General features: G+C 33.5%; 1 protein-coding gene across 6 annotated transcripts in view; it reads right to left on the reverse strand.

The window, feature by feature from the left end:
- stac (C2 and C2B_Munc13-like domain-containing protein staccato) overlaps positions 1 to 18,046 on the reverse strand; it is a 335,805-nt gene that overhangs the window by 33,961 nt on the left and 283,798 nt on the right. For 5 of the 6 annotated variants that reach the window (XM_081766345.1, XM_081766336.1, XM_081766328.1 and 2 more), the window contains exons 4-9: positions 14,864 to 14,930; positions 13,146 to 13,257; positions 11,256 to 11,300; positions 9,235 to 9,394; positions 4,423 to 4,602; positions 1,245 to 1,289 (exon numbers count right to left, since the gene is read on the reverse strand). In XM_081766345.1, coding sequence (XP_081622471.1) covers positions 1,245 to 1,289; positions 4,423 to 4,602; positions 9,235 to 9,394; positions 11,256 to 11,300; positions 13,146 to 13,257; positions 14,864 to 14,930 — 609 coding nt within the window. The remainder of the gene's footprint in view (positions 1 to 1,244; positions 1,290 to 4,422; positions 4,603 to 9,234; positions 9,395 to 11,255; positions 11,301 to 13,145; positions 13,258 to 14,863; positions 14,931 to 18,046) is intronic. The other variant, XM_081766354.1, reaches the window with a different exon arrangement.

Raw genomic sequence — 18,046 nt, forward strand, 5'->3', positions numbered from 1 at the left:
ACTCAAGCCTCAATCGACAACTGCCATTGATTTTCTCTTATATTGAGAAAACAAAGAACATTTATGTAAAATCATAGAAACCAGTATCTAACATTTCTTTCGTCTAATATACTTCTGTTTCTTTTGTACTTTGTTTTATTTTGTTTTCGTCACACCAATACAATGATAAATTTATTCACTAAACAGAGTGAAAAGTTATTTGGTCTATAACTGTTTCTTTTGTTTAGCGAGTAAGTATATAACAATATTATATCACTGAAACAAGAATACATAATTTCTTTCCGTAATTTCGCATAACAAAGCATATTTATTATGGTATAAAGATATCAATGGGAATACCGTAGTCTAGTGATTACAGCGTTGGACTCATGTCCGCGTGGTCCCGGGTTCGGTCCCCAATTTTTAGCATCCACCTAGCGTCGTGAGGTAAACTGGGGAGTCACGTGAATAAAAGATGTGATAACTACTAGGTCTAGAAGGCTCCTGATACGCCTGTTACAGACGGGGCGACACAGTATGCTGACCATATGTTCGTCGCTTACAGATTGTGTTGGAGCGACTCAGGCCCAAAAAGTGCTGTTATGCCAAGTGGTTTGGGTTTATAAAGATATCACTAGTTATTGGCCATTTCACATCAAAAATCAGCCCCAACCATCTTAAATAAATACAATATTCACCAAACAGGGAAAATAAATATCCTATTCCGCAAACTGTGCTGCATCATGTTGTAAACATTGATGAATACTATCTTTAACTGTAGTCCAAATTATGAAGAAAATTTACATGTATCTCTCTTAGTATACGTTATCTTATTAATCCTAAAAAAGAGAACAAGTTGAAAAAAAAAAAAAAACTAATCTGGCTAACTGACGATAGGTAAGATACCCATGATGATGAAACCCGTCATGGCACACAGCAAAATATAATATTTCGCTATGATAAATTAACTACGACCATATTATATTACTTTTAATGTATTTAATTATTCAGCAAACACAAAGAACAAATTATTTCGTACACTAATAACAATAAAGTGCACTTGTGTTAATATGTTAATAGTATTAATATTTACTTTTAGTCAGTCACGTGCCAATATTTACATGTTTGTCGAAGAATGGAGGAAAAAAAAAAGTTTGTTAATACTTTCCACCACCACCACCACGTATTACTTACGTGTGCAAAACAATGTGCAACACAACAATGAACCGTAACTATGAACATGATAAAAATAATTCAGTACATACTATTTTAACATTCACAGTTGCCTCTTTCTGTTCAATACAAGTATTCTGCAAGTCGAAAAAAAAAATATATATAATGAACAGCATGCAATAGGTAGGGTCTTACAAAGACAAAGTAAGAAAGTTAATTAGAAATAATCATTAGAAATACATGACATATCTATTTGAATAGTCACCTACAATATTTATTTACAGCCATGTTTATAAACCGGGAGAGGAGAATTAGTATTTATGTAGAGAGATGCATACAAATAGTTTGAGCCAACAGCATAGCAAATTTATTGCGTAATCTGTTACGTACTAATAAATATTGACAATGAACGAGAAGTATTCGTTTTAATTGAAACCGTCATCTAAAACTTACAATAACAACAACAACAGTAAAAAATTAACTAGATAAACACAAACGATTAAAATTGGCAGTTTGAAACTGCAAAACATATTAACTAAAACTGGTTGTGATCTATTCTACATTATTTTCAAAATAATCAAAGTCATAAGTAAATAGTAATTTGAAGACATAAAAGGACAGTTAAAATAAATAAATAGTTTTCTTCATGGTTGAAAAGGCACATTGCTTTCAATTCTGAACGTTAATCGGTAATGAGCTACCAGGCTTCACACTTGAAATTAAAGTTTCTTCCTATGCTTACCACGACACTTCTCGTTCTTGTTTCTTTATACCTCAACTATAGTAAAGATTCATCTCCAATACATTCTGCGGCTTGAATATAAACTTTGTTCGTATATTTCCTGATTTGTGAGTTGTTTACGCCTGATTATCAACACAACCTTTCAATATTTCAACTTACAGCAGCGATTTTAAATCCACATGGCTTCTTTCTGCAGAGTTTGTTTAAAATACAGTACATTTCGCTTTATAGGATTATGTTCCAACCGTGGATTTTGATCCCAGTAAGCGGCTGGCAATATTAACTGGTAATCCCATTCATCTATTTGGTCCTAGTAAGCGGTAGCCTATATATCTATTGGTCGCAGTAAGCAGCTGGTCCTATTATCCGATAGTCCCATTGATCTATATGGTTCTAGAAAGTATTTAGTCCTACCAACTCGTAATCCCACTAATCCATCGTACCTGTTTACAAGCAGTGTTAGAAACGGAGAGATATGTGAGATTGGAATATTCCCTCGCTGAATTCATATGAAATATACCATATCTTCAATATGCAAAAAGCATTCCTTAAAGTATAGTTTGCTCTTCTTTTAGTAGTTAGCTGTTTAAGTAAAATCAGTCTCTTCGAGTATTATTATTTCCAAACAAAGCAATACTGGAATTCTTATGGAAATATAAAATAAAGTTTCTGTTGGAATACTAACAAAGCCAGCCTAATTACGTGAAGGAAAAAACTGCTTGCAACGCAGCCATACTTTAATTAATACACACAATGATACAAAAACATTAAAAAGAAAACTTCTAAAATACTGTTCACTTTGCAATTTATTTATTTATTTATTTTATTTTATTTTTTTTATTTTTTTATTTTTTTTTTCGATATAGTGACTTACTTCCTCCCTCTTTTCTGTAATCCACAGATGGACATACTTAGAGCATACAGGTTAATGTCCTCAAATTTTTCCAATTATCAAGTACACAATGATTCTTTTTCTTCTTTCTTAGATCCTGTCCTCATAGTTTAGTTTAGCTTTTAAATTAAAGTTACGTGTTTTATGGCTTTGTCCTGCAGATATTGAATGTATGAATAGTTCTACCATAACTCAGAAGAGTAATTTCAGATTTGGCTTGATACGTAAAATTTCGCGTTTTTCACTGATTTACTACTATTTTATTGATAAAATCTATATATAACTCAAACTCAGGGGGGCAATTGCCCCCTTCCCCCCTAAATGACGCCCCTGCCATAACTAAGAACTACAAAGAAGACAGTTACTAGTTATTGGTAATATCATATTAAAATATTTAAAACAAATGCACTATGAATAAATAAATAACGATTACTAGATAAACTATATCACGGACTCACTATTCCTATTTTGCTGAAGACTAATTAATGACCACCTGACAAAACGACATAAATTGTAATAATAAAATTTCCAAAGACAATGATAAAAAAATCTTTTGTCAAGTTTCGGACACACAGATGGTTATCAAAATAATATAAACACCTAAAAGAAAGTACAACTTATCAGACTGGTATTGGACTACCTTTTGCCCTCAGAACAGCTCTAATGCGACGTGGAATGGAGTCATAGAGGTCGTGAATGGTACAGTGGAATATTACACCAATCCGCATATAGTGCATTACTCAATTCCACAAAAGAGAATGGGGGCGAAAATCTGCGCCCGATTCATGCCTCCAAAACAGACTACAGATATTCAATTATATTCAGATCCGAGAATTCAGCGGGCCAGAGGAAGTGTTCAACTTCATCTCGCTGTTTTCTCAAACCACGTCACAACAGTTCCAGTTATGTGAATGAGCACATTATTATTCCTGGAATATAATGTTATTGCCCGGAAGCAACATCTGGACTTAGGATGATCACGGTGCCATTGCTATATAATCATGGGTACCCACACCACAGGTACGAGTCCGCACAGGACCCACTGAAAACCAAAATATTGGAGCCTACAGCATTACAGAGGTACCGCAATGGTTTTTGAGCGTCCGTCATAGATAGACACTGCTCCTGTTTTAAAATAAGATAAATGATGACTCATTCAACCATATCACACAAGTTCAGTCACAGTCTGTCATATTACACTATCACAGTCTGTTCAGTTCACTGCACACTCCTATTCTACTGCTCCTCACGTAGTGCGGAGTTTGCCAAAATATATCATCGTCAACAGCGCGGAGTTGCTGTCCCATCTGACCGTTGCCAACCCAGATATCTGACGTGTTTCCAACTCCAGGTGTTTCTATTATTTTGATAACTATCTGTATATTTAATCTGTATTAGATAGTTAGCCATTTTACCTTCACATGCAATTAGTAATTATTTATCAATTAATCCACCCGAAGTAGTAAATGTCGTTTAGATAAATTAACGCATATTTAAACATGCCAAGGAATAAAACAATAAATACATTTCTTGACTGTTTGAGAACTCCATTTACAACTAGCAACATCAGACAACTGCAATACGAAATGATAGCATAAAATATTAGTAAAACTTTATTTGTATTTATTTTAGTTACCTTTGATGTTTCCAGTTCGTGAAGTAACAACAGCCGAAGCAAATGTCGATATTCCTGTGATGCAACTTGTGCGTTCTTTACGGAACTGAGTGAAACTCTGATTTTAACGTCTCCTTGTTTCTTTGCTTTCGGTTTCTTCTCCAGGCTACACCAATAAGTCTGTCCAGAAGCAGGAATATTCTGAAAAACAAATTTATTTTGATAGGACAAAAGAAAATGGTAGCAAACAAGGTCTTTATATCTATTACGCACGTGGTTCTACACACATATATAGGGTTTGATACAAAGGTAAGTCGATTAGAAATTGGTCTGGGGAAAAACTGCAAGTAGAAAAGTTGAAGTTTCTGAACAACTGACAATAACTGAATTTGGCTTTAGAAATAGTTTGTTGAGTATGTAAGGAATTTTGTTTCTTCTGGAGCTTGTAATAGTGATAATTAGCACAGAGTTCTACTTTAACGGGTGTGGCACGGAGCACATTGGCGCCATATGCATATATTAGTTACACAGTTGTATAACATTGTTATGGACTCAGTTTTGAGTAAAATCGAATTTTTGGATATCCCGAATATAAGCGTGATTGATAGCACCGACACATGCTCACACGATGTGGAATCAATTGTAATAAATTGAGGTTAAGGTACGGATCGGATAGTGAAACCTTGTTCACTTCTCTTTTTCACTCTGAAGAAAAACTTTTACTTCAGCCTTTTCTATGTTACTTTTATGTCTATTCTTCCTCAAGATCACAGTTTCTGACGTCTTAAATATAACATAGCACATTTATTGGAGAAAGAAAAAAAATCTTAAGAGTTGCTCATTTCTTTGGAATGAAAATAACAATTATTTTATAGCTTGTCCGCGTGTTTAAAGTTTTTTGTAATCCACTTCTTCAATTAGAACATTTAGAATGATAAATTTGAGGTATCAGAACTATTATAAGCATTATACCAGTTTGAAAAGATAATTTGATCCATCAACTGCATGGCAGCCTAACCAAATATGCGGACAAGTGTTAAGTATGTGTACTTCGTTGAATAGGAAGGAATCAGGCAATTAGTATGCTATGGGGCAGTGTTCGGTTTGTGCAGACACGAATTGCGGCAATGGAAGCCTTTATCCGAACTGGTTCTGTCACGGTGGCTCAACGGGCACTGCGGCAGAACTGTGACGATAGTCATGTGGCTGTATCCGAGAGGCACAAAAGTCTTAGGTGAGTGAGACACTAGAGGGTCACTGACAGTGTTCTGAACCGGTAGTCACTAGGCAGGGGAAGAAGTGTAAGAACCTGGAACGAGTGCGTATATTACTTGAACGCAGTCTCAGATGTGCAGCACGGTGACGTGCATAAACATAACAACTGTCGCGACGTTCATTGGGCCGCTTACTGGATTTGAAGTTCCATCTGTATGAACTGCAGGTGGTTCAAGAGTTGAGAGACATTGACAGCCAAAACAGTCTCGTCAACTGCACTGACATTCTTGCACTGATTAACCGAGAACCACTGTCTCTCCAACAACTGCTGACGTTCAATGAAACAAACTTTTTCATGACTGAATATGTTAATAAGCAAAACTTCCAATATTGGTCTCAGGAAAATCCACGACGTTTATACGAAAAGCTCAAGGCGAGCCCAAAAGTTGGAGTATGATGTGCAGTTGCTATGTATAAGATTATTGGTTCCTTTAAAAAAGATACACCGGGCGTATAAGAACTATGAATGCCGACCGCAACTGCAAAACTTTGCAGAATTTTCTAGTTTCAAAACTGCAGACAAAGGGTTGCTGAACACCATTTGCTTTCAGCAGGATAGTGCAACGGGCACCCATGTGATATCCCGCTTTAGCGATGTGACGTGTCCATCCCGTTTCCCAGATTTAACAGCTCTGCATTACTTCAGGGTTTTTGCCAATCGTTTGAAGACAATTGACGATCGTAAGACTGACATTCGCAGTGAAATACACGCCATTTCGCAGAATATGTTAAGGTGTATTATGGAAGCCTTCAATAATTGCCTTCAGCATTGCATCCAGGCAAAGGGGACACTTGAATGAAGTAATTTTATAGGTGTATTGAGGTCTGTTGATGTTTCTTACATACTGTAGTAGTTGCGTTTATGTACTTGTACTTCATAATTGTATTAAATTACTACTTGCATCACTATATTTCTGTTATTATCTGAAGTTGGTAGATACAATACGTAACACCCTGTCTGTGTATATTATTGTCTTAAAATAAGCTTTCTGTTCATCGGACGCAGACTTAACAGAGAAAAATGTGTCTGATATTGTTAAACACTTACGCGATATTATACTACAAATGACTTAAGACGAATTAAAGTTAAAAGTTACAATCCGCTTCAACAAAGAATCATAAGAAAGGTTACAGTCGGTATTAAGAAAAAAAAATCTTCCACGGAGAGAACACATTGTACTTGCAGTGCTACTGACTGGTTAGCTTGAAGTTTGACATCCCTTTTCGACAACGAGGCTAAGCAAAACGTGTACGTAAACTACACGAGCTTCCTGTACGAATGAAATCTGGGTCTTCCGCGCCACAGACGCCTATGCTAACTAAATAGGAACAAGAGAGCGCCTACTATCGATTGTAAAAATAACAGCAATTCAATCAACTGACATTCGAACTTTTATGATAAAGAGACTGTACTTGTGTTCTGCGAGACAAAATTGCGTACAAGATATAAAATAAATTCTTCCATTACGGAATCATGAAACATTTGTCTTGACAGGGAATATTGCTGCCATTATATATTATCTTTCTTGTGCAGAAGTCCTAAGATTCTTGACGCTTATTTCTATTTTTGACATGTGGCTGGTATTTTTCACAAGTCCAAGGACAATTAACTCAACAACATAGCATTCTTTCTTTTCTTGGCACCGACTAGAGTAAGAGAATATCACAGTGCATTGGTAGTTCAATGACTCCACTGACCAACCCAAGTTAGTTCTATAATACACGACAATTTCATTAAAGCTGATAATGATTGGCTGGCTTTTTCTTTTTCTTTTCACAAAGACTTACCGTTCAGAGTGGATTCGAATCACTATGGGAATTTTATCGAAAGCAAGTGCTTCCACTGAGAATCGAATCCAGGACCATGTTTACAGAAAGCAAGCGTTTTGGCTATTCATAACGAAGAATCACTCTCATTAAAATGCACTACACTACCGTATAAAAATATATTAAATCGCTTTAATGTTTCGTTAGAATATTCCTACGCGTTCTTACATTGGAATGATGATTTATTTGTTTGTTGAATTGAGCATCCTTCTTCAGTGCACTGAGACGTGTAATTTACAGTTTAACACAGAATCTGAACTATTGCAATGCGTTCAATGCTCTTTCACAGAGAATCAAATCCGGGATCCATGCACCAAAAGCACGCGCTAGTCACTATGCCAGCGGAGATGCTCCATAATGATTTATGTAAATGTTACTTATCAAGTGTATGGATCACATTGTAATATCATCGAACTACTCACCTAGTAATGTTCCTTTCACTTCCTCTCCCCCCGCCCCCCAACATTTCTTATGTCAACAGTAGTAATTAACGATTACGCAAATTTCATCGATATTTACGAATGCTTACCTGTCTTCTCAATAGTAATAGTTTGCTCTTATTTTTTTCTCAATATATAACAATATATGTATATTCCTCTATTGTCAGTATGGGGCCGCGGTGGATCAGTGGTAGAGCGTTCACCTCTGGTGCTAGGGGTCTCGGGTTCAAACCCTGCTCCCGCCAAGTGAGCTTTGTGGTGGACAAACACCGTGTGCGTGGGTTTTCTCGGGGTTCTCCCGTTTCCTCCCACTTTCTTTATTCCACCATTTCATTCATTTCTCATCATCACCGTCTCCTTTAGCCTCACCGGCATAAGCGTGGGACGTAAAACTCAAAAATTTCATTTTCATTTTTCTATTGTCAGTGCACTAATTGAATTACTAATAACCTTTGTGATTTAAGTGTTCTTTCCAATAGTGTTTTCTTACTCAGCACGTCACCATAACCATTCAACGATAACTTTTAAATCGCTATATATATACACAATGTAGCCAGATCAACTTTTTAAATTTTTGTAACCTTATGTAAATCTCAAAATTTTATTCATATAAACCAGCGTTTTTCAATATCCCCAAACCAACAAGCATGTAAAAAATTTTAATACTTTTTTTTCTCACTATGTTAGCTTAAATATTGAAAGAAAAAATGAAATGAAATCTTTGAGTTTTACGTCCCACGATTATGCCGGTGAGGCTAAAGAAGACGGAAATAATGAAAGAAATGTATTTGAAGTATAGTTCATAAAAGTAAAAACCCAACGCTACACATCGAGAAAGGATATCTCGCTAGGGATTGGGATATGATTATTACTAACTATTATATCGGGGAAAAAAAACTTAATACCCCCATTAAAAGTTACAATCTTCTTCAATAGTGTATCATCAGAAATACCACTTTCGGTACTATAAACAATCAAACGAAAAAAAAATACACCTAAAAAACCCCGGAGAAAAGAGCGTTTGGCCCAAAGAAAGGCACCGCAACATTTAAACAGTAAGAATTTATTTTAAATTTCTATTTCAAAGTTTAAAGTATCTGTACTATGAACTAGTTTTTAATAGCATTAAATAATATAACACTATTATTTAATGCTACGATAATATGCGATTAAATACTATGTAATTATGACTATAAATAATATAATCGCAATTAACTGAAATCTTCCTTTCTATCATTAAAGAGAAAAAGAACACTTCTTTTATATTATATCAAAATATTATTAAACATACCTTTATCGGAATTTGTGAGCTGCCAACAAATTCATTATCATGTTTTCCAGTGGAAGCTGTGATAGCAATTTCTTTCATTAGTTTTCTAAGCCCTTTCACACCTTTTACTTCACCTATTTTCATCATCTTCTCTCGAACTGTTTCTGCCGGATCGAAATCCCTGCAATATAATACATATTGTGCTTCGTAAATAATTGCCAGGTATTTTCTTACATAACGTACTTGCGATCTTATTTCTTAAACGAGCTCTTTTATTTAATATAATTTGAATGCTGATAATAAAATGTTTGGTATAACGATTTCAATTACCTTAGAAACAAATTTTGTCAAAAATTCAACAATTAATTCCATAAATTTATTTAAACCATTCGTACATTTACTACTATTCTAATGTTAAAGGTTTTTTTTTTTCCCCCGTACAGTTTTTTTTTGTAAGATTATATTTTTTTCGATAATGATATATGAAGCTCCTACTTGGCTGCCCTATAATAAATTAGTGCTGATTCATAGTACAAGGTATACATTATATTTTCACCCAAGCAACTATTATTAACTATATTCAGTTCCTTAGTTAAGCTACTAAAAATTTAGAGCAGTATATTTATTAGGTAAATTAAGTAAGGTTTATTAAACATCTAGTAATTACAGTATACTATAGACACTCATTAGTATTTACCGTATGACATTTTATTCTGAAGAAATTTTTCTGGAGCGTAACCCTGATTAAAATGCTAGAAGATTGTAACGAATACGATAATAGAAATGTCAATCTTACGAACTTCGTTTTTGCATATTATAAAATAATGACGATTCTTTATATATACAGTGAGCTGTCTTTGTTAAAGAAAACTACATTTTTTGTTACCCAGTATTATTCGCTTATACAAGGCACAATAATGAAATACATATCCCATGTCAGAACCAATAAAATCCAGCTACAAACATATATTAGACGAAATTATATAAAACTTATTCCTACATAGGCCTTATGAAATGAAGTTAAAAATGTTGATTGCTATTGTCAAACTAATTATCAGATACGTATGAATAGAATATTACAAATTCATTAAAAAATTATCGGAGTTTAATACATCTTTTCAGCGCCAAAACTATCTCAGACGGTGTCTACCGCTTTAAATAGAGTCCAAACCACTAATTGAATTCGGGCCTTAATAACTAAGCGGGATATAATATTATAGAATTAAAAACAAAATCCACTTTTAAAAATTTATAAGTGCATTTAATTGTGTTAACCATTTTAAAATATGCAACACTGATCATAAATTACGCATAGTATAGATTAATTAAATTACAATTGAATCTGAGTGGAAACATTACAACAATAAAGACGAATATTCCTTGATAGCAATTTCTGTGTAACTAAAGGGGCCGCGGTGGCTCAGTGGCAGAGCGTTTACCTCTGGTGCTTGGGGTCTCGGGTTCGATCCCAGCCTCCACCAAGTGAACTTTGTGGTGGGCAAACACCGTGTGCGTGAGTTTCTCGGGGTTCCCCCGTTTCCTCTCACTTTCTTCATTCCACCATTTCATTCATTACTCATCACCGTCTCTTTTAGCCTAACCGGCATAACGTGGAACGTAAAACTCAAAGATTTCATTTCATTTTTTCTGTGTAACTAAATATCCAATCTCATTACGTTTTCAGTGTTTTGGGAAATGAAAGGACTTAACATAAGCTACAAATAGTTTTGTATAAGCAATGTAATTTCCAGTAAGCGATATTGTTTTTAGCTTTTCAAAAGTAAAATCTCGTGGAATGTTCTTTTTCCATTCACTGATTCAAATTGTAATCTGCACATACGAAGTTAAACCTTAAAATTGTCTATCATGTTTTGTATTATGAAAATAATTATCTTAATCTTAGATTCTCATTAAATTGTATACAAAAAATAAAAAGAAAAAAAAAAGTGACTGTTTTATCTGGATTTACCTTTGTTATTTTTACTTCAACTTCCTATTATATTATGTATATAAATTTCAAGAGCAGCAATAAAAGAACTTACCAAACTTCCACATTTAGAACATCTTCTAACTGGTTTTCTACTGGCCTGAAACAGAAAAATATCAGAATAATTACATGTTTATTTAACAATTGTACTTAAAACTAATTCTTTATAAATTGCTTATATTAAAATGTATTAGCGGATCAATAGTTTCAAAGAACAGTATAATTAAGCTATACACGGAAATATTCTATCGTTCCTTTATCAATCGTTATTTGTTGTATTAAAAAGTAATTTAATGTATACATATGGAAACAAAACCCGGTCCAACTGCAACTACATATAATAAAACTATAAATATTTTTTCTGGCATCCCGCTGGTCTATTAGCTAGTGCGCACATCTTTCGTGCACGTGCTCCTGGATTCAATTTCCGGTAGGATAGCAATTAACGCATTACGGTTGTTCTGATTCCACGTTAAACTGTAGGTCCACACCTCATGGACTGTCTGTATTCAATAGGGCTAAACAAATAACAATTATACCGGTAACTACATTTTCCTATTCTCTACAATACGAGTTTCTTCTTTTCACATTAACATGTAGAAAATATCAATTTTGAGCAGCATCAAAAACTATCTAAAGAAGTTCTGGAAATTTTCGCGACACTCCTACTGTACCCGAGATATTGGCAAAAAAAGTGCCGATTTCGGGATATTTAAGGACCCATATCTCCGGAACCGTAAGTCATAGATATTGGTGATTAACACCCAAGAGGATGGTGAACATTTTGGTACAAATAGTAATCGGTGGCCACTAGTTATATTTGCATTTTCAGTATATATGCGGTGATAAAAAGTGACAGCTCAATGTAGCTAATTCAATAGATCCCCTAATACGCAAGTGTATTATCCATTGAATTTAATCAAATAAATATCATATACAATTTCATATAAATTTCGAAAAAAAAAAAAAAATCTTTTTAAGATCATTCTGGCAATGCATGGATTCAATAACTTTCCCCTCTGACCTTATCTCGCTATTACAACCGGAAGTGATAGATCTAGTATTAGTTTTCAGCACTGAATTCATAGCTTGGAAGTCTATAGTAGTTTCATAACGTGAAACGACTCATTATTATTATTATTATTATTATTATTATTATTATTATTATTATTATTATCGCTATTGGAGGGAACGAAAATTTAATTGTGAAAACTAAGATTGTGAGGCAAATATGGTAAGTTCTTTTTAAATGAGTTCAAAAGTCTTCCTATAATCCAAAAATAACTGGGGAATTTTACTGAAAACCAAATTCTCAATGAATTTTCAACTGAAAACCAAAACTATAGTTCCTGAACAAATAATATTTTACTTCATTGCGTAACTAACCAATACACACTGTTTCAAAAAAAAAAAAAAAAAAAAATTGTTAATATTCTAATGATAAGTAGCCTTGTATAAATAGGCTGATTTAGGTAAAACTTTCTGTACACAGTGGTTTTGTCTAAAACATTATTGAAACTCAGGAAGACATAATGGCAATTACAATGTTCCCATTGTTTCCCTTTTTGTAGACTTAAATTTGATTTTAAACTACTCGCTGAGCAAAACAATACGTTTATTTTTAAAATTATTAACGTGTAACAGTTTCGCCAATTATCTACTTTGGCTTCATCAAACACTATCTAGTGTCTGATAAAGCCAAAGTGGATAGTTGGCGAAATTTTTACACGTTAATAACTTCTACAATAAACTTATTGTTTTGTTCAGCGAGTAATTTAAAGCAATTTTAAATTATAGCATACGACACACTTTACTAGCTGGCAGTACAGAGATTTATCATAGAATATGAAGATTTTTGACACTTTAGCACCAAAGTACGAACATCGCTTAAAGTACTTTAATAAGTCGGATTCTACTAGTTGTAAAAATTGAAAATGATACTCACAAAGAGAAGTGTTCCTCCCATACTGGATTTAAAGTACCCGATTTAACTGATGTATTGTATCTGTGAGTAGCAGCTGATGATAAATATAACGTGCAAAATGGATCACTTAGACCTATAAAGTAAAAATCATCATTAGAGACAATCTTATACTAAAAATATCACACTGTTAGGAACTGTTCTCCATAATTCATTCTCAAAATTAAACAACTTGCTTTGGAATTAATTTCAAATACCAGTTACTTCTGAAACATTGCACACATATGTCGGACTAGTCTACAAAGGGAACCTTGAAAAAAAAAAAAAAAAAAATCATTACTTAATTTTTACAATTAAACTTAATTGGGAAGGAATTTACGTCACGTTTATTTTAGTTTATAATCGTTTCCAACGATTTATTCTCTTAGCTCTGACAAAGTATATTTAAACTCTCATTTTGTGTGTTTTTTAGAGCAACGATATTCATTACTTTTTCATATTGCTAACAAAGCAACTCAGGAAACTTAAAGTAATTAGCAAAACGAGTGTAGGAAACACTAATAAACTAACCGCAAAGTAAATTATTCAACTAGACAAAAACTCTTGCCTAGAACTCTATATAAAGATTAAATTTCACCAACAGTTTCAAGGCATGCTCGCCTTTTTTTTTTCTTCAGTGTGATTGTTGAAGTCTCACTACTACACTCATTTCTTATTATAGAGGTAGTTGTGATAAAACTTGGGAGATTGAAAGTGGAAGAACAGTTTTATGATTAATTCGTATGATTTTTTCACTCATTTGTTTTCGCTTTAGAAATATCTGGGGACGTCTGTAATTCATTAATTCGGATATTTACAGTTTCACTGTATTTAATGTATCCCTATTTTGATGAGTCGTTCTTTGGTGATGTAGCGGGCCGAAGGCTCGAGTGGACCTAGTCTCCATAATTTGTAATCAGTTTAGCAGCGAGACTTCAACAACAACACTGAAGATGATGCCAGATGTGGCTTGAAACTATTTGTAAAATTTAACCTTTATTACGGCTTAAAAATGAATGAATGAATAAATAAAATTAAGTCCCATAAGATTTGTTCTATTGTATTATTTATCTTAATAGTATAGATTTTATTGATGGTGAGAAACATGATGGTTTTATATTGTCGTATATTGACATTGTTTAGTTTCATAATACTATATAGGAGTCACGGTGACTCAGTGGTAAAGCGCTTGCTTCTGGTGCATGGGATTCACCGATTATTCCATCATCATTTGCCTTAATCATCCGTCTCCCATGCCCTAAAAGGACAATTATGGGACGTTAAACTGAAAGATTTCATTTCATTTTCATAATACAGTATATTTGAAGAAGCTATACAAAAAAAATGCATCGGGCCTCCATATGTCAACATACATACACTAAAAACAGAAAATAACTGACGAAAGTACGTGACTTCGGTAAAAAGAAACAACATTTTATGTAGAAGCCTTCCTTTAACTTACTTTCAATTTATACCATTTGAAATGGGTTAAAGTTAAACGGAAGGCACTGTATTGGTAAGTTACATTTTGCATTTGATACGAGTTCGAATCATAGACTTGAGCGAGAGAGAATTTTCAAATGAAGCTACGAAGTAATCAAAAAAGTTGAAGGAATAAGAAATATTTTTAGATACATATTTTCTTTAAAAATAATTTGATTTGTTTAATAAATAATAAGTATTACGTAATATATTTCTCTTACCATTCGCATCTTTGGGTCGTAAGTCTCTTGCTTCTACAACTTCAACATTGAGAAGAATATCAGGTGCCTACCACAAAAAGAAAAGAAACATTGACAATTATCGATTCTTATTCGAAAATATCTGTTGCCTGAGTATGATACGTAAGAAATTTAGATCGTCCTAATTCTTATTGCATAAAAGGTTAAGATAAGGAAAGTAGATTCAATGAAATCACTAGAGACCAGATGTTAGGCAACGTGCCTATTCTTTAATATTAAAGGCATTATCAAAAGTAACGTTTTAAAGTTTATATGGGAGGTTATAGTTTCAATTTACGCCCATTTTATTTTGCCTATTTCGCCCCTTACTGCCTAAATAATTGTTTTAGTGCCTATTGTTGCCTATTTTATGCACTTTCTTCAAAATAAGACTTTATTGGGAAAGTATATTGTATTTTATATATCAAGCTTCGTTTTATACATACAGTAAAAGAAGAAATTAACAAATAGGCACGTTTCTATATTCTTTGAACATTATCTATGACTTGAATTTATATTTTTAATTGAATTGAGTATTTACCTTCATTATTTCAAGTTACATTTTAGTGCCTATTTTACTCTCCATTTTTTAAAATTTTAAGTGTCTATTAGCCTGCCTATTTTCCAGGTTTTTAATGCCTAAACATCCGGTCTCTAGAAATCACTCTTACATTAGCTATTATTTCGGTAACAATCACTCCATTCTTATCACAAAGTGAAAAGTCAGAGTTTTAACTTACAAAGATTATTATAGTCTTAACAATTACAATACTCATGTGCTAGATTCTATCATAAAAAAGTGTGAACCAGGTGCTACGACATATCTGTGCTATATAATGATCTTTGCATGCAATAAACTAGTATCTTGGGCTATAATACTTCAGGAATTTATTTTACATAAGGATACATAAGATGAACATTCAAATACAAAATAAGTAATCTTAACGTATACAAACATGAGTTTTATCTACAAGTATTTTTAAAATAACCTATTGACATATACGCTTTCTGGAAATTAAAACGCAGTGAGAGAGGGATTTTTTCAGGGAAATTGTATTATATTTTATAAACATTTATTGGAAACATTAAGAATATTCCTGTTATGTTTGTATGAACATACATGTCAAAGACTATTATGAAACATATTTTTGTATATCACGAAGCCCTATGCAACATACCTGGTAACATTTGAGTTAGTAGAAGGGAAATGGGACAGGGGGAAGTGAAACGGAAAATTTCGATAAATCTGCCCTTTGTCCATTTACGAAAGTACGGAATTTCTTCCGTAAGTCTGCGCTAATGGGTTAAAGATCATATGAAACTACAATCTTTTAAGTTTTTAGCCTTTTTACAAGTATATATTGATCATTATTCAGGCTATTAAACAAATTACTCTCACTAAACTCCAGACACACTTCTGAATTCTTCAGATCTTTAGGAGAAAAAAATTCTCAGATCTTCAATATACCGTTACATGTTTTAATGTTATAAAAAGTAAAACGATAAAACATATTGATACATATATTTGAAAAGGTGACTTTATGCAACTTCGTGGTGTGTTGCCTTCTACGCGTTATATGTTATGTTTCACATTTTCTTCATATGAACAACCTGATCATTCTTCAAACTAAAGACAGAAACAATCTAAAAGGATCTTGATTAATTGACTGAAATCTAATCTCCCTTTTCAGTACTAGGGATCTAAATGAAAGAATAATACCAAATTACATTGAGATGGTCCTTTTCTCTCACGTATGACAGTTTGATAAGAAGTTTGGAGAGACAAATGGCACCTCTCGTGTGTTCGATTTAAAGAATTCTCAAATATTTGTTTATCGTCCTCGCTGTCTGCAGTGATGCTGCCTCCTATGGATACTTGTTAGGTAAGATATATTAATGTTTTATTAAAAGCATAAAATGTCAATAATTATGGTTGTTATATGACGCTAGTACAGGAAGGACTATACAGTTTCCAGGTTAAAAAATTGATAAAAACTAACTCCGTCGGTTGTCTGATAAAGTTTTGCCGAACATTAGAGATTAAGATGGTCGAGATGTGACTTATCATAAAGTGATGTGAATAATGGGAGGTGGCCAACTGAGAAGTTAATTATAATTGAAGTTGCAGCTGGTGGGTATGACGTTGGTCAAGGACGTTATGATGCTTTAAAATTCTGAATGTAGGAGATAGGATAAGCTCAGAACCAAAACAATGGAACCTTTTCACTGGTGATGAATAGCAAATTCAGGGTAGGAATGGCAAAAGTATAATTCTCTTCCATTACTTTTGACACAGCTAAATATCACAAAGAGGACTACAGGTAAACCAAATTACTTTTCTATGCTGGATGTTACTAGATTTCTCGCCGAGACATAGTTGGTGATTGTGAACAAGCCCATGTGGTCAGCATTGATGTAACCGGAAATAAGAAGTTTCGTTGTGTAGTAGTGGATTCGTTAATTTAGGAGGAATAATTTGTTGCTATACTTCAGTTTCTTTTATTAGAATACTTGGTACTCTTTCAAAATTTCCGGAAATTATAGAACAAAGGAAAATTTAAAGTTTTACGTTTGTCCAGCCTGCTGAACGATAGTGTATAAAGTATGATATTTTGTATTGAGTGTTATATGCTTTATCCTAAATGATGTCGGTTTACAATATCGTGTGTTAACTTAGTCACTTCCAGTCAGGACTATGGGTTCTAAGTTTCCGGGAAAACAGCAATCCTTCCCTTCACCACCTCATCACTAATAAGTGCAAAGGTGTTTACGTTTGAGCATTCTTTCACAGTAGTAAAAAGGCATTAAAACATGATTTTCACAGTAACCTGATACAATCGTTTCGATTGTTATTGTTTTAAGGTTCCTTTCCAGAGTTGGCCCTGCTAGTTAGATACTTGCTTAAAATTAGTAACAACATTTTAGGATTTTTTCTTTCTTTCTTTTACAGAAGTAGCGTTAAGGTCGTTTAGTGTGACCTCGTTCCTGCTGACAGTACAACTCATGTAGTCGAAACAATTTATGAAGTATCAGCTAGCAGTGAATGGCATCAGTACTCTCCCCTTTTCGACGCAGTAACCTGAACTAAATTATCACTGGCAGATTTTGCAGCCGTTTTTGCATTTGGGCAGTCACGCAGAATAGTGAAATAATTTGTTGGGTCAA

The sequence above is a fragment of the Thermobia domestica genome, chromosome 1, assembly GCF_964235325.1.
Source record: "Thermobia domestica chromosome 1, izTheDome1.hap1.1, whole genome shotgun sequence".
In the NCBI taxonomy this organism is placed as follows: domain Eukaryota; kingdom Metazoa; phylum Arthropoda; class Insecta; order Zygentoma; family Lepismatidae; genus Thermobia; species Thermobia domestica.